This window comes from Trachurus japonicus, chromosome 6, assembly GCF_045865225.1.
Source record: "Trachurus japonicus isolate A0001 chromosome 6, Traja_1.0".
Taxonomy (NCBI): Eukaryota; Metazoa; Chordata; class Actinopteri; order Carangiformes; family Carangidae; genus Trachurus; species Trachurus japonicus.
In genome coordinates this window covers 1,129,183-1,155,784 of record NC_140912.1, presented here as the reverse complement: position 1 = coordinate 1,155,784, position 26,602 = coordinate 1,129,183, and the positions used below count along the sequence as shown (strand labels likewise).

The following is a 26,602-nucleotide window of genomic DNA, read 5'->3' as shown; positions in this document are numbered from 1 at the left end:
CATTGTTTTGTCCTATTAAGAAAACCATAATATCACCAGTATGCTGACAAGCTAAGACTGTTCTCAGTCTGTCTGAGCTGATTTAAGAGTTCCGCAATGGCAAGAGAATACAACAACCCAACCCAGATAAGGGATATTGCTTTTTGGCCCCCCTATGAACAAAGACTGGTCTACTGTGTTTAAAATCAAGTGAACTTTATTGTCATTCAGGCCATACATGCACAGCAGAACAAAATTGCATTTGCTCCTGGCACAATTTGCATCAGGGATGAGCAGCTGCCATACCACACTGAGATGATGCCGGTGCTGGTCATAGTGCTCTCTGTGGTGTCTCTGAAGAATGTGGTGAGGGCAGATGTGCAGAGGTTTGCTTATCTGAGCTGTTGCAGGAAGTGTAGCCATTGCTATGACTTCTTGCTGTGGCCAAGTGTTTGTAGTCCATGTCAGGTCATTTGTGATGTGCAACCTAAGGAAGCTGGTGGTTCTGACAGATTTCACAGCATTGCCATTGATGGCTTCTTCCTGAGGTCCTTGGCAATGGTGTAATGGTGGTGGCCTTGAAACCAGGGGTAAAAATGGCCTGGCCCAGTGATGTGTTGTATATATGGTGTTGTTCTATATTGTCATTGAAGAACAGTCCTGTCGTCTGTAATGGACTGGATTGCCTCACCACATGCATCTGGGATCTTTTGAGTCAGAGAAGTTAATCTGGATTTTTCTTTTGCATGCATCTCACTGGTGAGCCAGGGTTTCTGGTTGGCGCATGTAGTGATGTTCTATGCACATCTGTATATTCAAAACAGATCTGAAGTGCTGAAACTGTTTCCTCTGCTGGACTGGCTCTAGTTGGTTGAGAGCTCTGCGAGGATTTTTTCATGTGGAGACCAGTGACTCGAGATGATTTCACCCTCCGCCAGTTAACATAAATGCACTCACCACCATCCAAAGATTTAACTTGCAGAATCTGTCTCCTGAATTCTAGGATTTAGCCGGGCGTGAATGCACCCATTACTACTGCCAGCTCTTTCTGCAGTTCGGAAGATATTTGTCTAGACTTGATTTTCCAGAAGAATCAATTTAATTATATTGCGATGTATTATGTCGAGAGCCAGGCTGGAATAAACGCCTTATGAGGGTTTTTTTTTTTTTTTTTACATATTTTGCCAATTTTTGGACAGTACAGGAGGGTGACAATGTGGAACCAGGAAGATAGGTTTCTACCACGCTGCAGTGAGCAGGTCTTGACTGGCAAAGTCATTCACATAACCTCAGTCCATCTGACTGGGTAGGTCACACAATCAGGCCAAGGCAAAAGATCCGTTTGCAATTGAGGAGCATCAAAAGGGGAGATATTGCATCACCAGTGGAGACGGGTTTTATGTACTTATATGAGAGTATGATGATGATGATGATGGTGGTAAGGATGAGGCTAATGATGATCATAACCACCAGCTTATGAATGAAGAAGGTCATTAAAAACTTACTTGTGCTCAGCAGAGCCGCCAAGGCATCGATGGCTGCCCTGAAAACAAACATAGGGAACGCTTAGTCTGAATGAACACATTCTTTACAATTCACACAGTGTTTGCAGTGCAGGTTCTCATGTACTGTTGTGTTACCACAGAATATTATTCAACATAAATCTACTGAACAACAAATTAAAAATCCAAAGTCAAGTCAAACAGGAACCTATCCAACATATTCCTTGAATTTGTATTGTGATTACTGATAAGTTTTAATAATGACCTTGATAAAGAACAGATATATAACAATGTGTTTATTGTCATAGAATAACTGATCAAATGAGAAAAGTCCAAGACCTACAGTGTGGGACCAACCTCTGCCTTTATTCGTGGAGTTTTGTGCTTCTCTTCAGAGTGGTTTGTAACACAGAACTCTCAGACAAAACTTAAAGTGGAGGAATTTGTTTTTAAACTAACATTAAAGCAGAAGTAAGCGGAATGTTTGTGTTAATATAAGTCTTAAGTTGTTATATTTTCCGATGGCAATCACTTATATAGAGTGTTTGGTCTGAAACACGGGTCTGTCAGTCACTCTGCTCTGCTGTAAGCCGAGGAGAAAACTTTCCTTGTATCCTACAACCTTTATCCAATGAGGAGAGAGAGCGGCATAAAGGGGCGGTCCTCTCTGTGTGTGCAGCCAAGGGATGCGCGTGAATTTGGTGACGTAGGGACGAGGACCAATAGATCCATGACGAGGGCGGGGGCTGCTAACTCCGTCGGCTGACAAGAAGTTAGCCAAAACGACCGGATCGCTTACTTCTGCTTTAACTGGTGAGTCAATAATCTGTGGACAACATTGTCAACATGGCCCTCCTCTTCAACCTAAAGCACCTGGACTCCTGAGGAACCTGTGCCAGGATCCTTTTTGTGGACGTCTGATCTCCGTTCAATATTGTCATCCCGGCTCTCTAATGGGAGAGAGCCCAGCTCTACCAGCAGGTGGATCACTAACTTCCTGACTGACAGCACTGGATCCTGTCAAGGCTGTGTTCCACTATTTTTTTCCCTGTATACCAACAGCTGTACCACCCACTTGTCATGAAGTTTGTGAACAACACCATCCTCACTGCACTCCTTTGGGGAGGAGAACGCTAACTTAAGGTGAGAAACTGACCATCTGGTGACCTTGTGCAGCCAGAAAAACTCGGTGCTGAATGCTTTGAAAACAGTGGAGACGGTTGTGGACATCCCCACCCGACCCCAGCACCATTTGTGACTCCCTAAGTGACAACGGTGGAGTCCATCTGTTTCCTGGGCACCATCATCACACCCAGTACCTTAAGTGAGAGCTGGACATCAGCTCCCTCACCACGAAAGCACAGAAGAAGATGTACGTCTACTACTACAGCATGCAGGCCTGGTCAAGATCAACCCAAGCCAGCTACCCAGAAAGCACAAGGTGTGTTGCTTCAACTTCACCTGGTATCCAAAGGCAATGTGGCCATTGAAGCCGAGAGCAGGATGGAAGGAAAAACCAACTCATTCATTTGCAAATGACTAGGACACCCAAGATTCCTCTCAACAGTAAGCATGGATAACACAGACTGCAACTTCCCCAATGTTCATTACTCCTGGGCACAGGTAAGAGAAGGTAAGGCTGGTGATGGAGCAGAGGAGTCAGTGAGGAACAGCTATTACCAGAGTGAAGAAGGCCTTGAGGTTGTTATATCTAAGGTCTCAAGAATGGCACAGGAAGAGTACAGGGTCAAGGTGGTGGCACAGGGACAGCAGGGTTGCTGGACATTGTGGAGGGGAGTGATGAGCTGGACAATGACCTGGGCAGATCATAGGCCAGAATTAGTTTCCACATCAGAGTAACCTATGACTATTTACCTTCACCTTGCAACCTCCATTACTGGCTGGGAACAGAGTAAACCTATGAATCCATCAAACAATACCCCTCCATCAAACAAAGTTTGGCAGCTTGCGGGAATGCTGTCATCCAAGTCCAGCGAAGTTGGCAGCACCAAGAAGTGCTCAAATCAAGGGACCAAATATTGGATCCATTTCCAAAGACAAAGGGAAACCATAGATGCCACCAAGGTGTGACCAGCGCCCAAGCTACTGTAATCGATGCCAAGTTATGAATGGAGGGGCAATGATTCTGCTGGTGATGGATGGTAGGAGTTTCTATTGGACACGAAAAGCATATGCACACCTCAAAAGATCGACTGGTGTGTCAGACAGAACTGAACGGCCAACAAAGTTCAACAGAGACAACTCCTGCACACGGTCTTCACTGGAATACTATGAAGGTCTTCTAGACGAAAAAATTGTAACCCCAATAAACCTGATGCAATCGAAGACAGTGTGCAGGAATTTTCTCCAAGGAGTTTCTATTAGAAAAGAATAGCAGCATATTTATTTAAAAAAAACTGGAATAAATGAACATGAAATATTTCATTTTTGGAATTGTGAACTTCAAAATTGATTAAAACAAAGTTTATTTTCATCTGTATGAACTGAGCAAGGGTAAACTGGCCCGATACTGAATATAGAGCACTCCATCGATGCATTTGTGCATAGGAATACTCTAGTGTTTGACAGATGTGAGATATGCGACATGATAGAAAAGAAATGATTTATAATGGATGCAGCGATGTTTGAACTTGATGTGTTGGATTGTGGTTGGCAGACAGCCCCGGGGCTGATGGATTGTGTTCCAGTGCCCTTGAGGTAACCGTTACTGTCACTTACTTCGCTTACCGTCACTTCCAGGCCAAGCTGAGTGGCTCCTATTCATCAGGATCAACAGGGAAATATAATTTATTGTAGAAAACATAACTGCCAAGACTTAAAGGTGACCTGTGGTGACCTGTTCATGATGTGATTCAACCACTATGAAAGTGTCCACAGAGTGAATATTGGAGCAGTGTAAGCAACATTTAGCTTGTACTGTCCATGAAAATACACTCATCGGATTTGAGATAAATCAAAATCAAACAGTTTTTTGATGATGATATTTGTTTGATGGAATCATACAGTAGACTGTATATGGCTGGAATGCATCCCGATTGGTTTATTATATTTCAGTGCAAGAAAAATGAAGAGTTTGAACATACATGTGTTATAAACCATTGTTGAAACCTCAAACCCTGTCAGGAATATCAATCAAAGCAAAACGTCCCCAAGCTTAAGTGAACAATAAGAAGTGCTGCAATGCCTTTCATTCTCACAGACAAGAGGCAGGGACTAACGGCTGCTGACAGTTGAGAATAGCTGGATGGATTTAGTTGTACAGCTTTAGACAGTCTGACTGACTTCACTGCTTTAAATGTCTGGACCGCTGCCGACTGGCATATCTAACAGTCAGCACATCAAAACTATATTTGGATAAATCATTGTGACAGACATGTCTAACAGCTTCTCACACTCAAGGGAAATAGCATATCTCCTGCCTCATTGCTCTCATTATCGTTCATAGCTGCCAATTCTAACAAATTCTCCAAAGTAGCAGCTGACTTTGAAACCTGGAATCTAAGGTCTGCTTAAATGTGTTAGAACAATTAACAGCTGGCTTCTGCATGAACATTATGCAGTAGACTCACCCCGAGGCTATAAATTAGTAATGTCAGAGCATTGATTCCCTCACTACCGTGGAGTTCATGTTCTCTAGTGTGGCTGATCAGGGTCTGGTATGCCAGGCATGGAGCCAGGCAGAGAGGCCGGAACTCCTGGTGTCCTTGGCATGCTCCACAGGGTATACTGGAGGATGCTGGCTATTTCAGCCAAACACCAGCAGTTCTGACAAACACTGGTAAAGAGGATGTGCAGTCCAAGAGGTGAAGGAGGAGGAGGAGGATGACGGACCAGTGCAGAAGTTCAGAGGAAGGACATCAATGCACTGAAACCAAGAAGGTGTTGGTATGATGATGACGTTTCCCTGTAAACTTAGTTTAAGCTTCCTGCAGTTTTTGTAAGGGGAAGGTGCAGTACTTCCTTCTTCTGCCAAGTCTGCCAACAATACAGGGGATTTGTATTATTGTTTGACCCTTACCTGTAATATAGTCACAACTTTCATGTTTTTCCTCCAGGTGGTGCTATTGTAATGATAAATAAGATGATAACTGATACAAATTTTACTGGACCACAACATTTTTTATATAATGAATAGCAGAATACACTTTAGTAGATCTTTCCTTTTGGGATTGATGGCTGCCATCCATTACCCAAAACTTTGGTAATTAAAGGGATACTTCACCCAAAATCAATAATTCATCAATTTTCTACTCACCATCATGCCAAAGAAGGGTTTGGAGAAATTTCGATTTATCAAAACACTTTTGGAGTTCCATGGGGGGGTCCGGCTGGCGACGGATTTTCATAATGGCGGCAGATAGAGTTCACTTTTGAATCATCCAAAACACACACTATGAAACATCCAAATACCTCATACTGCTCGTCTGTACTGACCAAATCCCGCACATCTTGTGCAGCCACTACAAGGCTAAAAACAGGGATCAAATTAATTTTTTCCGAACAACTTTTTCACGTTGCAGCTTCAGGACACTTGGGTCAGTACAGATGAGCAGTATGGATTTGGATGTTTCATAGTGTGTGTTTTGGATGATTCAAAAGTGAGCTCTATCCGCCGCCATTATATGAAAATCAGTTGCCAGCTGGACCCCCCTGGGTGAAGTATCCCTTTAACCTCTGGGCTCCACAGCAAATGTTTTTAAAAGTTCAGCACAAAGATATTAAGATGCCTTGTTTTTGAGGAGAAACCAAGCCACAAGAAATAAGAAACTGACTGCAGAGATTAGAGACAGGATTGTGTTAAGGTTCATTGAAGAACAGTGGTCTCCATCATTTTGACATGAAGAAGTCTGGAGCAACCAGAATAACTCTTCTAGCACTGATCCTGGACTGGACTGAGAGAGAAGAGAGGAGACCACCGTGTGGAGATAGAAAAAGTTCAAGAAGTACAACTTCAGTGTAGTTTAGTTCTTCTCTGATCTGGGCTAATGGCAGAGTGTCCAGAGGAAGCCTCGCCTCAGTCAAACTTTGTGAGAAAAAATAAGCTTCTAATAGGACAATGACCCTCAGCACACAGTAAGAGACAATTAAGAAAGAAATCACACAAATCCATGTACGTAAAGGTTGCAACATCAAACCCAATAATGCTTGAGGTTGTAATCACTGCCAAAGGTGCCCAGGTCCAGACTGAAGTAGTATTTGCATCTAAAACCATCACTAAGTGTCATTTGAAATAAAGAGCTTGTCTTTACTCAGCCAACTGATGCTAATTCTAGCAGCACAACATTCCAAGTAAAGGTGAGGAAGTCAGTGAATGTCACCTACTCATCTCTGGTGGTCTGAGAAAATACATCGGTCGGTGTTATTGTGGAACTGTTGATAACCACGGACACCTTTCACCTGTTGTGAGGATGTGGAGATACAAGTGGCCAGTGCACAGTGCAGAAAGCCTGGGTATACATACTTGATGGTGTACAGATGTTTGCTGGTATACTGAGGGATGAGGTGGAAGATGGCGTCTAATCCTTGGTTTTCTCCTATTAGGTTGGCTGTAGGCACTGTAAGCAGAAGGCAGGGGGGTGAGGAAGATCAAGTTGCTCTGCAATGGACAAGTACAGTAAATGTCAACCAACAATGTTCAGCAATAAATCCTCCTGCGTGAAGTTTCTCTGTCAGATGTGGGAAGACTTCAGCACTTAAAATTCTGTCAGCCTCTCTTCCTCATCTTGTGCCTATTTTACCTTCTCTACACTAGTTTCTAGTTTGATTTTGATACATACATGGTAACATCAGGGACTTGTTCCAGTCAGTTACAGTATAAGATTTAATCACCTCTTTAAGAGTGATTCATCCTCAGTCATGTTTTATAGTCATTTCTTGGCCAACTGCTAACTGGTTTCTCAGTTTTCAATCATCGGTAATGAATGAAGAACACTGTGGACTTTAGATGGAGAGGAGTCTCTATTTACAAATGTGGCCAGGCTTTTACAGACTGAAATAAGCATCGGCCATTAAAATGCCTGCAGTTGACCGCTACAACCTCTCTCACTGCTTCATATAGCCTACAGATGGGTAAATACATACTTCTGTTATGTATGAACTGAGTGTCTGGACGGTAGTTAGTGTGAATGGCATTCGCGCCGGAGGGTATGTTGTCGTTTCTGTGGTTTCAGACACAACACCACGTTAGTTAAAGTGTGTGAGAGATGGTGGTGTTGGATAAATGTAAACAAACAGGTGATGTCTGAAGTCACTGTTAAGTCTGACCTCTTGTTAACACTTGTCTTTTAAAGAAGACCAGGGCCTTAATGGGAAGAAATTATTTACTTAAAGGGATAGTTCAACATTTTGGCAAATTCGCCCATTGCCATAATCCCTATAGTCTTTAGGAGTAGGTTCAAAGCTGTTTTTAGATTGACAGAGCAGAGACATGAGCTGCACGGTATTTCCACGTTTCCCTCACCAAACTAAATATACACAATCCAACAACTCCAAAACACGCTTGTGGAGAAGTTGTGACCTGCACATTCACCACACTATGAGGTAATAATGGAACGTTACGAGACAGAGTTGTTTTCGAGTCAAATGCGTAGCCAAATCTACATTTCAGACACGGCTGCTGGGCGGAGTGATTTCAAAAGCAAGTAGTTCTGAGTATTTGCTTCATGTGTCGTAATGTTACATACCGTAATTATCCGTGATTATCTCATAGCGTGGTGAATGTGCAGGTCATAACTTGCCCACAAGAGTGTTTTTGAGTTGTTGGATTGTGTACTTAGTTTGATGAGGGAAACGTGGAAGGGTAATGAACCTACTGCTAAAACTATAGGGATTATGGCAATAGGCGAATTTGCCAAAATGTTGAAATATCCCAATAAATATTTTGCATATAGATCTTTTCCTTACATTAATAAATTGCTTTGTCTAATCTGGCTCTTAAAACATGTTGCTATGAAGAAATACAGGTTAATACCAAATTAACTGTGATTCAGCAATATTATCTAAATAATTTACACATGTCTTTATATGTACAGTAGCATTTTCCATTAAACATACGTAGCTGCAAAGTTGCTCACATAAAGATTAATTTTAGATGGAACATAGATGGTACATATATACATCCAGTTTTCTATCTTGACACAACACTAAGAGGGGCTGCTGATGCATCCAATAGTTGTCAGGACATCAGATAAGAAACAAGGTTATTGGAAATGTTGCGAGGAAAATGGCTACAAAAAATGGTTAATATAAAACTGTGGCAAGCTAAAAAAAAAAATATATATATATATATATATATAAGGTTTCACTAGTGCATATGTGTGAGTATGCGGTGCATGAGTGTGTATGACTGTGTGTGTTGGTACCTGATGAGGAGAAGACTTTGATGACCCAGAGACAGGCTGCAGCCCTCTTGGCATGTGTGGTGTTTTGTTTAAGCAGGTTGACAGTGAGCAACACAGCTCCAGCCTCCAGTGCCTTCACACCAATACGCCGGTCTGCACAGAGAAAAACACACACAATATATTTATGAGCGTGCAGACAGAGTAAGGCCAAACCAGGCAGCATGAATGCGGAACTGCCAAATCTGCAGAAATGATGTGGCAGTCATGTCAACGTAGAGCAAAATCTCATAAGTAAGTTTCAACTGGTGTATCCGTCGGTGTAAATGAGGTTAGATTTAAAGTGTTTTCAGTCCTCACCTCTGTGTCCAACCTTGGCCACCAGGTGCAGCAGTGGCAGCAGAACAGTGTAGTTGGGATACAAGTTGCGGGCGGTGTTGACCAGAGCCGTCAGTAGGGCGTCACTGCCTCCTTTACTGATCATATAGCGGATACGACGATCTGTACCTGAACACAGACAGGTAGAGGTTACATTGACTAAGTAAGTTCACTGGAGGTGACAATGACACAGCTTTTTTACAGCGTTAGGGTGAGAAATGATCCAGGGAAGACACGTCTCAGTAACAGATTTTGAAATTAATGAATACAAGGCTTCAGTGTTTGAGCCTTAAAGGGAAACTTTGTTTTTTTTCAACCTGGGCCCTGTTTTCATATGTTTTTCTGTATACGTGAGTGATGGATACAGATACCTGAAAAATCTACTTAAGTACACCTCTGTGGATAATACAATTATTGAGGTGGCTCCAGTATTGAGCAGGGCAGGCAGCCTGCAGCCCAGCTAACACTCTTCAACCGGGCAAGTGGCTCCCGTCAAAGTTCACCCTATAAACCTGCATTTTCTTCACACTGACAGGCTCAGATAGTTACAGTGTCCGACAACATACTAGAAAGGAGAAATGAACATATGTCTCTACCTTTAGAGCGTCTCTTCTATGACTGGCAGTAGGTCAAAGTGGTCACAGCAGACCATGTGGTCAGCACGGCGCAGTGCATCCACAGGAGCGTTAGCATCCATTTGTAGCACAGCTAGCCAGAACTTGTGAAAGCTCTGTGAAGAGTAGCCCAACATTTTGTTGCTACAATTTGGAAATGCTCCGGTCGTCTCTCTTCACCTCATGTAACAGTATTCCCCAACGGTGTTTTGCCGCGAGATATCGCGAGATTTCAGAACGAGATTTGGACACAGATCACAACAAACAGCGACCTCCAGCTAAAGGTAGAGACTGTTACATTCATTTCTCCTTTCTAGTATGTTGTCGGACACTCATTGTTACTATCTGAGCCTGTCAGTGTGAAAAAAATGCCCGTTTATAGGGCAAACTTTGTTTTGTTTTTTTTACTTTATTTACGTGTTTGTACATTTGCATGTACACATGAAAAAAAGGTCACGTAACATAGACAATATAACAGTCACAACATGGGAAAAGAAGGGAAAAAAAGAAAGAAAGGAAAACATATAACATCAACAACCACATAAACAAACACGCAGAAAATAAATAATAAATACAAACAAGTAGGATAATCACAGTTACAACAACAACTTTATGATTAAATTAATTGTAGTAGGTTGACCACTTGGCCCATCTTATCTCATATAGTCTGAGGTTACCCCTCATTTTATATGTTACATACTCCATTTGATGTACCTGTTGAATGGTGTCCCTCCATTTTTCTATTGTTGGCGGGGTTTTCTGAAGCCAGTTTCTGGTGATTTGTTTTAGAGCAGTTATACGCAGCACCCTGAGCAAATAGTTATCATTTTCCTCATGGGGTGTGTCTATGGTCCTTCCCAATAGCATATAATCCATATTTAGTTGTACAGCACATCTTAAAATATGACTGATTTCTTTCTGTACCTTTTCCCAGAATATTTGCAAAACAGGACATGACCAGAATATATGTTGGACATTAGCGTATGGTTCGCCACATTCCCTCCAGCAGGGCGAACTTTGCCTGGGCTGCAGGCTGCCTGCCCTGCTCAATACTGGAGCCACCTCAATAATTGTATTATCCATCACTCACGTATACAGAAAAAACATATGAAAACAGGGCCCAGGTTGAAAAAAAACGAAGTTTCCCTTTAAGTGTTACAGCTGTGTCATTAGCCTTGGTTTATTCTATAATTCAATAGTTGGCCGTCTACAGTGTTATTAGTGGTGAAGAGTTAATATGATCTTGGCTCACCGGCTGACAGGAGTTCATCCAGAATATTGAGGGTATTCAAAGTGTTTTCCACGTCCCCTTCAGTCTGCAGAGACCAAACACAAAGAGAACACAGAGTTCTGATACATGAGATAACCTTGTCTGAGTACAACCTACATTATTGTTATACATGTATGTGACAAAATAAATCATATTTTTAAGCAGCTGGTGAATAAATTAAAAGGGCCAGGTGGCAACTGGTCTTCAGGGGCTGTGTGAGTGAGGGGAATAAAAGAGCTGACTGTTACACAAGTCCCTCTAGAAGAGTTTCTATGCCTGGGTGTTGAGAATAGTCTGAGGGTCGCTGCAGCCAACTCAATTCTGCAGTTTCAACAGAAAAGCTGATGCGGCCAAACCTCTCCCTCATTAAAACGTGTTGTATGAAAAGACTTCCTGTACTTCCCAATCTTCCTGATATAAATAGCATCATGTGTTCCATGCACAGTCAGTTTAGGTGGCAAACATTCTGCATGTTCAAACGGAGACAAACAGAGTTGTGTTGAGCTCCTGTAATGAGATACTGTTGCTAAACACAGAGGTAACACCATCTCTGGATATGGGACACGTCTAATGCGCCCATTAATGCACCGGATTATCCTGCCACCGACTGCCGCAGTGAAATGAAATGGAGCAGGTTTGGGTCAGAGTGTCTCTGGCTTAGTGACATGACTCATTCACATTGATATAATGGCTGTGAGAGGCAGGTTGCAAGGTATCACTGAGCATCAGACTGAAATTAGCCTCCTGTTAGAGGGGCATCAATGGAGCAGTTAAATATCCCAGTGAGGGTAGCGTTTATTTTTTAAAATAATATATTTATTATATTTAGGCTGCACGGTTGGTATTGAGTTGTTCTACCGATCAAATGTTAACCGCATGCATGATTCCCTCTCATGGCTGATGGTAGATAACAGGTTAGCATCAAGCACTGCAGTAATGTTTCAGTCAGTCTTGATCAGTAAAGCACCTGACTTTTTATTTACTCAAATTGTTTTTAGAAACACTGTGCACAACTACAGCACTAGAGGGTCCAGCAGTGGTCAGCTGGAAGTGCCTCACCCAAGAACTAAGGCCTTATCACGATCTTTTATCTATAGAGCAATAACTCTGTGGAATAATCTGTTGTATTGAAAGGAAACAGGTATTTAAAAAGAAATTGAAATTTTATTTTTTATGAGCTGTATACGAGTAAGAGTGGTTCCACTTTGTTATCTAAGAAAAACTCTGTTTAAGATTGGTGGAAATTTTCAAATGTTTGCTTTAACTTTTTAACATTTAGGTTATTGTGATTGACTGTAAATGTAAATGTATGATATGTTGTGTATATATGTAGATTTATTTTGTGTTGTTCCTTGTGGACCCCAGGAAGACTAGCTGGCTACTAAGGTACCAGCTAATGGGGATCCTTAATAAACAATTCTAAACAATATTTAATGTATGAATTAAAGCTGTTTCTATACTGATGTCCAGAAGCAGCAGATAAGAATCATGCAGTCAAGAGCTGAAGCCTCAGAAGCTGCAGAGGCAAAAAGACGAGTGTGGGAGGCATTTGGAGAAGAAGACTTTCAGAATGCTTTTAGAAAGCGTTGAGAAAGGAGAAGCAGGGCTCAACCCAGGCTGTGCCAGGGAGGAGAACTGCTGACCAGGACTAGAGGTCTTGTTTGGTGAGAGATCAGAGCACATCACCCCAGTTCTTAAGACCTTACATTGGCTCCCAGTCAGCTACAAAATAGATTTTAAAGTTCTGCTCCTGGTCTACAAATCACTGAATGGTTTAGGTCCAGAATACATGAATGACATGTTAGTGGAGTATAAACCCAGTAGAGCTCTGAGATCTACTGACTCAGGTCAGACAGAGTTCAAACCAGACATGGTGAAGCAGCATTTAGCTGTTATGCTGCACAACTGTGAGCACTTTTAAATCCAGGTTTAAAACATTTCTCTTAACATGTGCTTATGGCTGAGCTCTTTTAAAGAACTTTAAAATCGTAATATTCGATTTGCACTGGAAGTCCTCTTAATTGTTGTAATACAAATCATTATTTCATGCAGCAAACTCATATTTTATGCTTTATTTTAGTCTACTTTTTATTTTATTATATATAGCTATACTTTTTTCCTGTACTTTCTTTATTCTTTTTTCTTGCTTTTACTTGTATGTTTAACGTTTCCAAATTTTACTATTTGGGGTTTTATTCTAATTTTTAAAAGTTGTATGTTTTTGTGCTGTTGATGTTTTTTGTTTCTTTTCCCTCTGTTTCCATTTCTTACTGTTAAATGTTTTGTCTTTATGTAAAGCACATTGAGTTGCCCCTGGGTATGAAATGCACTACATAAATAAGATGCCTTGCCTTGCCTTGGTGGTGAAAGAAATCATTTGAGGAACTGACACATCCTCTGGGGATGAGGTAGAGTCTGAAGACTTGGGGGAGGTTGGCAGGGAGTTAAAGGTTGCTGAGGCAGTCAAGAAGCCTGTTGAAGGGCTGTCTTGGATGTCACATCTCTTTAGTTTCTTGTGAAGGAGTGGCAAAGTAGGCTAGTTCCCATCTCCAGCAAAGAGACCAGAGGGTGTGCTTCAACTCACATCACTCAGCTTCCCTGCAGGTCGTCTTAACAGTGTCTACATCTATAAATGCATTTAGTCGCTGCCATGTAATTGACACTGTGTATTTGAATGACAATAAAGTACTTATTCTATTCTATTCTTCTATTCTATTTGTGATAACGAGCAGTTGAACAGGTGTGCCTAATAATGTGGCTGGTGTGTTGCATAAGATGATGCTCCTGAACATGTAAACCAAGTCTGGTTTGTTGTGTATAACAATGCCTGGTGGAACAAGAGTTTTGAACACAAACAGACATAATTGTGGTTATAATGGCAGTTTGTTTGAGCCACCGTTACCCGTACTACCTTCCAGAGAGGTAGAAACACATTGCTTGAATAAATGTGCCCAACTCTTTATTACCAGCAAGTCAAACCTAAACGGTTTCTAGGGTGTCAAGTAATATCTATGTATAATTTTATAATGGATAAGCTTGCTTTTTGCTTTTCTTGTGGCCCAGTCGACATTTAAAGGGACAACGAGGAGTTTTGGAAAGCAAAGTGTTTTCATACTACATTTACCATGAGCCTCCGCGCGCACAGTGAAATTCTTGGACCGGTGCAAGATGGACGTCTTGCCAAGAATGTTTTCATTCATCAAGAATTAAAGTCAGAGGTTGGAAGACGATCAGATACCGTCGTAGTTCCGGCGATTCGGTGCCGTTATTATCATGACCCGCCGGGCAGCATCCGCGAAACCGAAAGTAAGGAAACGCTGGTCGGCTCGCCCAGCATTTCCACCATTAATTAAAATAACAAAATAACGATAGAGACAAAGCGATATATTGATCAAAAATCGACCCATTAACAAGTGTGGGTAGCGTAGATTCATCCACATTAATGTGAGACTTGTTATAACCAAATACAAACTCCTCGTTGTCCCTTTAAGATTATATCCTGCCACAAATTTTTTTCAGTCTCACCACCAAGATCCTCTTGCCACAAGTCTCACACTTTTGCAGATTTTAGTTTGAATATTTGACATGCTTCTATAAAAGGTAAAGTCTGATGTGAGTTTAATTTCTTTTCAATCTTATTCTTCTCAGAATGCAGCTTCCTGTATTGATCCAGTACACGCCATCAGTGAGTAACCTCTGAGACAGATGTCGTATATTGTTTAATTAATTCTACACTCTATATTCTGCATTGAAGACTATATTATCAGATAATATACCATAACCAAAAGGATATTGTCAGTAAACTGATTATGTTTATTCAGTTTCATTCTCATTCATTAATTTAGAGCTGATGGTTGTAGGTAGTCATTTATTCTATGATTCATGTGGGATATGCCTATATAATAGACATAAAAACACAGCAGCCTTATGGTGGTTTCATCGTCTGGTAGGTACTGTTTGCTATAGTCTAAACTAAACTAAAAATATTACTTCTTATGTTTGAGTAACTGGACATCAGAAGCGTAGGTGTTAACGTGAATAAAAAGAAAATGACTGTAGCTCAGAAGCAAACAGCTGTCACTTGTTTGTTCTTAACATGTTTGGGCCAATGAGTTCAAACCTCATTCTGCCAGATCTGTGTGATCTGTCACATTTGAAGCTTCCAACTTTCTGCTGGTTAATGAGAGATCACAGAATATGTCTGTGTTATTATTTTTATGTCACCTCACTTCTCCAGGCTCCAGTATCAACCACAAACCAAATTATGCGAACCTGATCTACAGTTTGCGCAATGTGGATCGGGGTCTGGTGCACATGCGATATGTTTGATACAGTTATAACCTGAAGCAGCCGAAAGAACATGTGCATGCAAATTACACAAAAGTCTCTGTGACGTTAATGTTCTTTTAATATAAACACATCACCTCAGCAAGAAACTATACCTCTGTTACTGCACTCAGTGTGCTGTATGTGTGACCTGAGGTCAGTCAACATCATCACTTTAAATACATTATGGATCTGCATCATTTTGCTGACCTCAACACACACCTGGTCATTTCACATGAATGTTTGTTTACTATCAAGCCTGAAATATGCCTCTTCATCCATAAGTTTATTAACAGGAAACAAGATCTGCCTATTACTTTTCATAATTTATTTATTCCGACTACAGATATTCATTCCTATCAAACGAGGCTTAGTCGTAACAGCTTATTTTTACCGTCTTCCCGAACATCAAGTCATCAATTCAACATTACTTATAGAGGCCCCAAGCTCTGGACTGAATTAAACTTATCACTGAGGTCCATCTCCTCCCATTGCATTTTTAAAAAAGAATCTGAAGGAATTTTTATTTTCCACAGGAACCTAATTATCTTTCCCTACTCGCTCTTTAACTATATTTTCTCTGTCATTGTTCTGTTTTTGTCACTTTTTTTTTTTTTTGCTCTTATTTGCTTCAAGTCCTACCTTGATTCCTGCTACTATTGATCTTTTGTGTTTTTGTTTTTGTTCAGCTCATGTATGCTGTCTGCTTGTCTCTTGTTTTGTATTATTGACAGGGGTGGAACCTTGTACAAGTTCGCTATGGACTTCGTTCCCTCCTTGCGCAGCGTTATACGCATGTTTTTGTGCTAAATAAATAAACCTAAACCTAAACCTGACTGTCTCCAGTGTGTGAGCTCTCAGTCTCACCCTGACACGCCACACACCTGCCAGAGCTGCGCTGACAATCAAGACATACCAGTTATAGTTATCACAGACCCAGTTGTCCGGGTGTCATAATAGCATACAACTGCACCGCCAACACAGTCCTGTTGTGCATTAAACAGAACCTGGATTTACTGTTAATGTCATGTCTGCTTTGACCTGGGAAGGATTCAACTCCAGGGACAGGACTAATATCAGATTCTGCTCAGCCACTGGTGCTGATAAGTGATGGGAGCACTGGTCCCCAACAGGTCATTAAGTTGAGTGGGGTGCAACCTAAACAAAGGAATCGTTTGCGTGACGGTAACACTGTTAATGGGTCTGGAGCAGACATGTCTCTCCATCAGTGTGATCACTGGGAATACATTCTGTTCATGCAGCATATGCACAGATAAACTGCATAGGTTTCATATGCGCATATGTGCATATATGAAACCTATATGCAGTTTATCTGTGCATATATGGTGCATATGCAGAGACCACTCCCAAAATGATCAGTTTCTCTGGTTTTACTATTTATTAAAATTAATTTTTTTTGTTTTGTTTTATTCTATCAACTACCGACAACATGTCTCCCAAAATTGAAAAAAAAAATTGTCATTTAGAGCTTTTATTGGCTAATGACTAAACTAGTCTAAATATCAAAAATATTAAGTCTTTTCAGACCTTGAATAATAATAATAATGCAAAGAAAACATGTTCATATTCATTCCTAAAGAACACAGCAAGAATATTTTAACTAAGAGTTTATAAATCAGTTTTTGTGGGAGAATGTCAATGTTTAATCCCAGCCGTGGTTTTTATATAAAATCAGATGTGGTTCAGGTGATGACCTCATCAGTGTCTCATTAAGTAGAATGAGTTGTGTTTGTGTTGTTTGTTTTTTTTAAAGGGAAAAGAATGACTGTCATACATGTAGAGCTGCTTTTAAGAAACATTTGTGAAAGTGGTCTCTTATTTTTTTCCAGAGCTGTATATGAAAACGGCCAATTCTATGTAGGCCTATGTCACATTTATTCAAACCTATATTAAAACCTATGGTTCTTTGTGTGGGATTACATGTATCTCAATTTGTGACCTCTATCAGCAGAGTTTGATCTGCTGTCACATGAGATGTGGCTGGAAAAAATCTAGTAAGCAGAACTTGTAAATGGTTTTCCTCTGTGACCTCCATCAACACCCACCCACCCACCCACCCACCCACTCCTCCTCAGAGAGTTCTCTGGAACCGTGCAGTTTGTGTCTTTAGATTTGTTTCCACAGTGATCCTGTGAGGAACCTCTGCTTTTATCTTTGAAGAGCATCACTGAATATGACTGGGTTGGTTAGTAGCCTTTACTTGAGATGGTGCTTTTGATAATGTTAGAGGTCAACTATCAGAGCGGACTCTGAAATGTCAGCAGATCCCAAATCTACAGGGGATACAGGACTAAATCTAGCCTCTGTGGTCTCATTACTTAATGCCTTCTGTGGGTCAGATGACAACCTTACATACTGTTCATTTAGATAAAATGCATCGACAAACTTATGGTATTTATGTATATGATGAAACTTTTGCTCAAATGTTAGTAATAAATGAAAAAAAGCTGGATGCTAATTCAACACTTGAATTGTTACAGCTTAGCCATGTGGTTAGTTCTGCATTTCTAATACTATGAAGAACACACAGTGACACTGTAGATCCCTACCTGCAGAGCAGAGAGGAGGACCTCCACACCGCTGGACGAGTTCGGGGAGGCGGTCATTTTTAGTCTCCCTCGTTCTGTGGCAGACGGACGGACGGACAGACAGAGAGAGAGAGAGACAGAGGGACAAACAGACGGATAAGTTAACAGACAGTTAAAACGGCAAACAGAAAAACAGACGGACAGGAGGGAGAGGAGAGGAGCACTGACCGGCAAGGATCGTCGGCCAGGGGAGGCAAAGTACGTCCTGTACATACGTCACACTCACACGCGCGCGCACACACGCACACGTGAAACTTAAAGCATCTGTCTCTCTCGTCTTCCTCTCTCACACCAGCCCAGACGTCCACATGCAGCTCTGCAGCTGCGAGACGAGACTGATTGACTCAAAGTGACTGACTGCTAATGCCCACAGCCAGAGTAAGTGTCTGTGTGTGTGTGCGCGAGTGTGTGTGTGTTTGCTGTCTGTAGTGTTTTCCTGTGCATACAATGTGTGATCAGTCTTTTTTCACCCAAACATACAAATCTATTTATCTTGTAGAATAGTGGTGAAAAGTGTGCAACACTGTTGGACACGTGAACATAAACGCATGTGCTTAAATGTGTGCGTTGTTGTGTCTAAGTGCATGCATGTGCCCGTGCATGTGTAACCCTACTCCTGCAGGATAAAGCACTCCAGAAAACATTTGCACTGTGGTGTTGAGAAGGCTGCCACTATAAAAAGGCCTCGACAAGACCAGCGGGGCAGCTGCAGGACACACACCACAGTCAGTGCAGACCTCAGCCAATGAGGCTCTGTGATGGCTGATAGAACATTAACCTTGAAATCATCCTACTTGTCACAAAAGCCACCAAGCACAGACAGATAGAAGTGTTACAACCAGCTCAGAATCAGAAGCTGTGAAACCTCTGAATAAACCTGCATAGCAGTTACTTCACTTTCATGTGTCACTTTCAGCAACCTCAGGTCTCCCAGATCCCCCCCCCCCTCTCCCTTTCCCATGATGTTTCCCAGGGCTCATTTCTTAGGCCACTGCTATTCATCACTTACCTTTTACACATAATTCATCATCACGGCCTCAATCACTATGCTGATGACACACATATCTCCATTCACACCACAGTCCACAGACATCTCAGCCTAATCCAATCTGACAGACTGCATGAAGGATGGCAATACTTGGATGATTTGCAGTTTTTCAACCAAGATCAATCTGAAGCCAACCTCATTGCTTCCAGTGGTCCCACTACTGTGATCTTCTCCTTCCTCAGTTATAGCATTGAACAATGCTCTGAAGTGGTTTTTTTCTTCAGAATAATAAATCAGAGGCATTTTATTAATTCCAAGAGAGAAAGTGTTTTCTTACATTGCTCCATTCGAAATATATAAATATAATACAAATAAATAAAATCTGGCCTTCTCAAAAGATAAAATATACTCTGTCAATATTAGTATTAGTATTAATTCATAATTTTTCATCTGATAATTGTCCCTTGACCTGTGGGGTTCCACAGGGCTCAGTCCTCGGTCCACTCTTATTTAGTTTGCATCTGCCTCGACTAACGACTTTAGTTTGTATCTGCCTCGAGTAATGACTTTAGTTTGTATCTGCCTCGAGTAACGACTTTAGTTTGTATCTGCCTCGGGTAACGACTTTAGTTTGATCTGCCTCATAATGACTACAACTCATCCAGAGCTGCACCTATTTTAACCAGGTCCAAAAAAACACTCACATCACCCCAATTCTTAAGTCCCTGCACTGGCTCCCTAAATAGGCTAGAATTGATTGTTTTGTTTTTTTAATTAACCATCTATAAAGCACAATAATTCCCTCCTAAAAAACATCACAGCATTGCTCCCTCCATATGAACTAATAAGATGCCTCAGGTCATCAGTGAGTGGTCTCCTTGTTGTCCTGCAGGTAAGAACAAAAGCAGGCGAAGCTGCATTCAATTACCATGCCCCCCAAAAATGAAATTCATTTAAATCTAGACTTAAGACATTTGTTTTTACAGTCTCTATTCACTAGGTCAGACACTGGGGTGTTTTATTTTCTGTTTATTTGTATAATCTACCTGCAATTTTTGTTATACTTGTGTTGTGTCATAATTAGGTCGTAGGTCAGGGTTAGTTGCACATGAGTGGTAACTGTCCAGTGATCAGTAAATTAATAGACTGACTCTAGGGGAGGAGTTGAACAGTTTCATGGCAACAGGCAGGAATAATTTCCTGTGGAACAACGTGGAGAATGAGTCTCTGGCTGATCTTGCATCTGACCAGCACGACATGGAGAGGGTGTGAAGAGTTGTCCAGTGTTGCAAGGCCGGCTACAATGTTGCTGAGTGGATGAGCTTATTCAGACTGTTGGCATCCTTTACCCTCAGTCTGCTGGCCCACCACACAACAGTATATTCAAGTACGTTCTTCAGGGCGCCACATTTCCTCAAAGCTAAGAGCCCAATGACTGGGTATTTCCTTTAACTATTTGCATCATTTAGGCACAACTTGATACAACATGGCACCACATTTTCACATCTGTCAGTTCCTAAGAAAGAAAATAATTAGGCCTGCTTTAAGTAATCCAGCCAAGTGGTTCACTTGATTTCCTGTGCTACATAAACTGCAATATAAACACTTTTTTTCTACAACACAGCATGTCAGCTGTCTGGCACATCCTTTGATTTATTCAGACATTCCTTACAGAGCTACATCACAGCAAAAGCAGGACTTACCACAGGGTTTAAACTGCATCACAAGTGTCGTATTTAGAAAACGATTGATCATCAGGCCAGTTGGACTTGATTGACAGGCCATAGTTTGCCTGTGGCCTTGCATGGAAAATGGCACATCCTCAGCCTGATCCAGCAGACGTTAAAGGACCTCAGGAATGCTACTATTAAAATTCATAGCAGAAATGCTAAATAAAAGCATGCAACTGCATCAATTTCAAAAATTTACAACACTGGTAATTTGTATAAAAATGTGTGTGAATGTGATACAATTAAATTAAATGTGTCAACAAATTACACAAATTAAAAAATACAGTTGTGGATGAAGGTAAAGGGGAAGTTTGCTGTTACAAGAGGTTTGCATTAGAGGATAGAGAGATCTCTGGTGTAACATCCTAGGTTTTTTTTTAGTAAAAAAAAAAAAAATGTAGAGGTGTAAAAATAGCTATGTGCGTATAGAGCAATAGTGTGGCTGACAGGTTGACCCTAAGCTGTTGCAGCTGTTCATAAGTGATGGAGATGAGGAACAAGAAGTCCATGAGCTACTACTCATCATCAGTCTTTGTGTGTGACACAGTTTATATGAAGTAGTAGTTTGAGCCAAAATCTGTTCTGAAGTCTGAAGTGTGGAGACCAAAACCATTTATTGTGCCAGACTGTGACTGTAGATTAGCTGTTTATCTCTGCTGTAAAGGTAGACATGTCAGCAATGTAATCAATCACAATTGACTTGTTTTTGGCACCAGTATCAAGTGTGTGCGTGTGTGCGCGTGTGTGTAATAGAGACAGATGGAGTCAAGCTGAAGGACACACTGGCTGAGAATATCCATCCTTAATCCTAACATTCAACCAGTGAGTCATAGCCAGTTTTCCAGCCCACATGAATCCTGGAGTGCGTGGACTCTTCCCATGAGGTCACACACACACACACAGACACACAATAATCACAACATGGGATCACACACACACACACACACACACACACACACTTCCAGACACATGCAAACAGGCTTTGCCTCTTCTGTCAGGAAATAGATTGTGAAATTATACACACACAAAGGATTCCCCTTGGGTGAGACACACACACACACACACACACACATACACAAACAAACTTCCTTTGTAATGAGGGGAGACCCTGTGTGTATTTTCAGCTGTCTGGTTAATCTGTTTCACTGATACCTTCTGACAGTGACACATCTATAATGGTAACAGTGCTCACATTACTGAGATATGCACACACGGTAATACACACTGAGATACGCACAAACAGTAAGAAACAAGGTACTATTTTTATATTTCCAGTATTCATACTGTATACATTTGCACATTTGCACAAGACGTATCTATAAGAGACACACTTGTGATGTATTAAATTTTGAGTTTTGTATTTTGGAAACCTAGCTATACTGTAGTCATCTGTCCACTAGGAAATTTTGGGATACCTGTATTCACTTCCTGTTGAGCCGAGTAAAAGAGCAAACGTGCAGAAAGTGTGAAACGGAAACCGGCGGGCCGATCTTCATCTCAGAGAGCTGACAAAACTCTCCGGTAAGTCATCTTGAGCGGTCAAATGCCGGTAACGGGACCAGATCGGTCAAAACGGAGGGTTCAAGCAAAGATGGTTTATTTTGGTTCAAGCTAGCTACATCGAGGGTAGGTTAGCTTCCTATTTCAAAGTAAAAGCACAAATTCTATCGTCATGGTTTTCTGTATGTAAAGGGCAATGGGTGTTTTATTTTGTGAAAGTAACCGGAAGTGTGTTGGTCACAACGGCTAGCTTGAGTAGCGCCGAATTCGTCCGAACAACATTGTAAACAGCTGGTATTTAGACAAATTAACGACACACTGCTGATCTTAACGGCTACTTTCTCGCCTAAAAATGTTTGAAATGTCAAAAAAGGGATATATTTACAGAGTTTAGAGCTAAAATGAAATCAACTTCTGACTGCCGATTTTGGCTCGGGTAGGAGGCAGGCTAACACTACCTATACACTTCCAGTGTTTGAGCTAAGCTAATTATAGGCGATACGGCTCTATCTCCCTTGTTACTACACGCACAGTCGAAAGGATGGTGTCTATCTGCTGGTCATGGACTCGGGAGTGAGGCAAGACACGAAAAAAAATGTTGGTGTATCCCTTTAAAGGAGGTCCCCAGGAGGCATCCCTACCAGATGCCCAAACAATCTCATCTGGCTCTGATCGACATGCAGGAGCAGCGGGTCCCTCACAACCAGCCTCCTCACCCTAACACTACAGCTAAGCCCAGCCACCACTGCACTGGCTCTGGATCCTCATCCTAACATCATCCTGTCCCCAGCATCCTAGCATAAGAAGGTCAGAGTTAATTTCAAGATTTTAAGACATCATATACACTACTCACAGAAACTTAGGAATGTTCGACTTTCGGGTGAAATTTATGGAAAAAGTAAAAAGTTCATGCTTCAGTGATATTATATCATATACTGTATATTAAAACAAAAGCTAACAACAGTGGTGGGTATGCCACAACAAAAAATGTCAACGTCTCAATAACTTAAGTTGCCTTTCTGTGTGTCTCTGTTCAACCTGCTGATGACACTCTGTGACGCTCTAGGCTCTGTGGATACTTGATGTCAAAATGTGAACGGCATGATGAAGAGGACTGTTTACAAACTGTCATTCAACCAGAACATTTAGTGGTCGATTCATTGATCAGACACTTGTGATTTTTGTGGTTAATCACCTTGTTAGAGAACATCATGTTACGTTATAAGTACTGAAACACTGAACAGTTGGACATGTGCATTCAAAAGTTTAGAGCAGGTCAAATTAAGTTCACCTGTAAAGGTTATAGCGCATTTCAGGTGCATTCTGAAATTTCATCCAAAAGCCGAATATCTCTAGCTTTTTGTGAATAGAGTAACAAAGTAGGCCTACAGGCTTTTCAGATTTATCCACAAATTGCTCTTTGAAGAGCTCGTCTTCCTATTTCCCGACATAGCCTACACCATGATGAAGCCACAGAGAGCAACCTCTCTCCTCCATCTTATCCTTAGTGAAAAGTGCTCCTCTTTTATGATGGGTGTCTCAACAACTGCCTCTTTCAGCATGTTTCTAATACAATGAATATTCACTTTTGCAGCTCCTCACACAAAGCACATTATGGGTGTACTGGTCAAGTTTTTCCATGGAACTTGTATCCAGGGTAAAGCTGATGATCCCTTGGAAATATTAATTGATATAATTTTTTTTTTTTAAATGAGATAAGAAAAACATTAATGCCGCTTTTGCTGACCAACTTTAAAAAGTTGCAAAACATTCTAAGAGCAAAGCAAAGTAAATAAAATGTTCTGTTAGTTTTGTAAAGTTAAAACTAGCTACAGACATTTGATGCTGCTGAACTAAACAGAGGAATGACTACTTTGAAGACCAGCTAGCTAAAACTCTGCCATCTTCACAATCACTGATTCATCTTAGGCCAAGCTAGACGAACTCTTGCACACTGTGATGATCTTAGTAGCTGTTGTGATTCAGATTAGGCAGAAATTGCTATTTAGAGAGTATGTTTGTTTTTTAATGTAATCCAATGTGTGTTGTTTCACTTTGACCTTGATGGAAGCCTTCTTCATTCCCAGCTTGATCCAGGTAGAGTAAATATCACAGTGAATTCTAAATGAAGGAGGATCACAGCCTCTAAAAATACATAGAAAGTTTAGTGGCGCTTTTGCTCTGCAAGTCATGGACCCGAGCAGAGGGTAATAGATCAGCTGAGTTATGATGTCCGGTGACACACACACTTACTCTCTCGTGTGACTCTCCGTGACATCTCCATAGTAACACGTGTGAGAGGCACACACATGCCTGATCAGCAGTGAGGTGGTAGTAACTCTGGGGTTGAGGTCAAACCACTTTTCATTCCATGAATGTTTCAAGAGTAAAAAGCAGTGTAAGACACATTTCCCTCTTCCTGCTGCTGTGATCATGGACCTCCTCCGGTGGCTGTGAACATTAACAGCTCCCTCCCAAACATAGAGCCGGGTTCTCACACAGCAAACTGACTGTGAGGTTATTTAATAATTCAATATGGTGGAAGATGATGGAGGTGAAAAATGTGCAGAGCTGGTCCAGACTTTCTAGGAATGAGGTATGGAAGTGGTGAGGGAAATGTCTGACATCATTGTATTACTGTTTGTTGGAGTTAAAGGGATACGCCAACATTTTTTTTCGTGTCTTGCCTCACTCCCGAGTCCATGACCAGCAGATAGACACCATCCTTTCGACTGTGCGTGCAGTAACAAGGGAGATACGGGCAGAGCTGGCGCACCACTAATTAGCTTAGCTCAAACACTGGAAGTGTATAGGTAGTGTTAGCCTGCCTCCACCTAAAGTCATCAGAGAAACGCTTCAGCAACTCTAAACGGAAACCGGCGGGCCGATCTGTGTCTCAGTATGTATATATTTATTGATTTCTGATTGTATTGTACAGGTGGTGTATCGTGTCTTGTGTTATACGTATGTTTGTGTCTACTGTGTGATTTTATCCGTGTGTTGCGATTGTGTTAGTTGTTTTGTTCTACTTTATCCTTGATGTACCTGGAGGAATAGTGGTCAACTTTGACTGAATGTTTGGACTCCAGGAAGAATAGCCAAGCTAATGTGCTGGTGCTAATGGAGATCCAATAAATAAACAAATAAACAAAAGAGCTGACAAAACTCTCCGGTAAGGCATCTTGAGCGGTCAAATGCCGGTAACAGGACCAGATCGGTCAAAACGGGGGGTTCAAGCAAAGACGGTTTATTTTGGTTCAAGCTAGCTACGTCGAGGCTAGGTTAGCTTCCTATTTCAAAGTAAAAGCACAATTTCTATCGTCATGGTTTTCTGTATGTAAAGGGCAACGGGTGTTTTATTTTGTGAAAGTAACCGGAAGTGCGTTGGTCACAACGGCTAGCTTGAGTAGCGCCAAATTCGTCCGAACAAAATTGTAAACAGCTGGTATTTAGACAAATTAACGACACACTGCTGATCTAAACGGCTACTTTCTCGCCTAAAAATGTTTGAAATGTCAATAAAGTGATATATGTAGGCTACAGAGTTTAGAGCTAAAATGAAATCAGCTTCTGACTGTTGATTTCGGCTCGGGTAGGAGGCAGGCTAACACTACCTATACACTTCCAGCGTTTGCGCTAAGCTAATTAGAGGTGCGCCAGCTCTGCCCGTATCTCCCTTGTTACTGCACGCACAGTCGAAAGGATGGTGTCTATCTGCTTGTCATGGACTCGGGAGTGAGGCAAGACACGGAAAAAAAATGTTGGCGTATCCCTTTAACAGCACTGCAGTGAGCCTCTGAAAGTACATGGATTTTACATTTAGTGTCCTGTCTCCTGAGCATTTATCAAACATACCTGTAAGAACATCTATATGTGATAAAGGACAGAAAGAAAGGTGGTGCAACCCCGGTCATCTTACACAGGGGAAGAGAGGACCTGCTATTTGGATATTTAAGTGTTGGCAGTCGGTCTTCAACCATACAAGCATGTACTCGCTCACATTGTCACCTCTGTGGCAGCAGTACAGACCCAGCACCCTGATGCATTGATTGCAATATCTGCAATATCTAAACCCTGTCACTCTCACTTGCCACCTGACCGACTCCAACTCAGCACGTTGACTGACTCTGCCACAAGGGAAAATAAGACACTTGATCTGTTGTATGCAAATGTCAAGGGGGCTTAGAGGGCTACAGCTCTATCATCACTTGGCAGATCAGATCATTATAATCTGTTTTTTCTTCAGCACTCCTATAAAACATCACACTGAGGCAGGCTTCAAGTTCAACCAGCTCATCCAAGAGCCCAGAGCCCAGTGAGCCTCTAAAGGACAGTTTTGAGTGCTTAG

The 26,602-nt window shown here is 41.4% G+C and overlaps 1 protein-coding gene across 3 annotated transcripts in view; it reads right to left on the bottom strand.

The window, feature by feature from the left end:
- agbl1 (AGBL carboxypeptidase 1) overlaps positions 1 to 26,602 on the bottom strand; it is a 68,627-nt gene that overhangs the window by 27,537 nt on the left and 14,488 nt on the right. For 2 of the 3 annotated variants that reach the window (XM_085778201.1, XM_085778200.1), the window contains exons 2-7: positions 17,998 to 18,071; positions 11,084 to 11,147; positions 9,200 to 9,346; positions 8,864 to 8,995; positions 6,964 to 7,057; positions 1,485 to 1,522 (exon numbers count right to left, since the gene is read on the bottom strand). In XM_085778201.1, coding sequence (XP_085634327.1) covers positions 1,485 to 1,522; positions 6,964 to 7,057; positions 8,864 to 8,995; positions 9,200 to 9,346; positions 11,084 to 11,147; positions 17,998 to 18,054 — 532 coding nt within the window. In that variant the 5' untranslated portion in view covers positions 18,055 to 18,071. Of the gene's footprint in view, positions 1 to 1,484; positions 1,523 to 6,963; positions 7,058 to 8,863; positions 8,996 to 9,199; positions 9,347 to 11,083; positions 11,148 to 17,997; positions 18,072 to 18,204; positions 18,349 to 26,602 lie in introns of those variants that run through there. The other variant, XM_085778202.1, reaches the window with a different exon arrangement.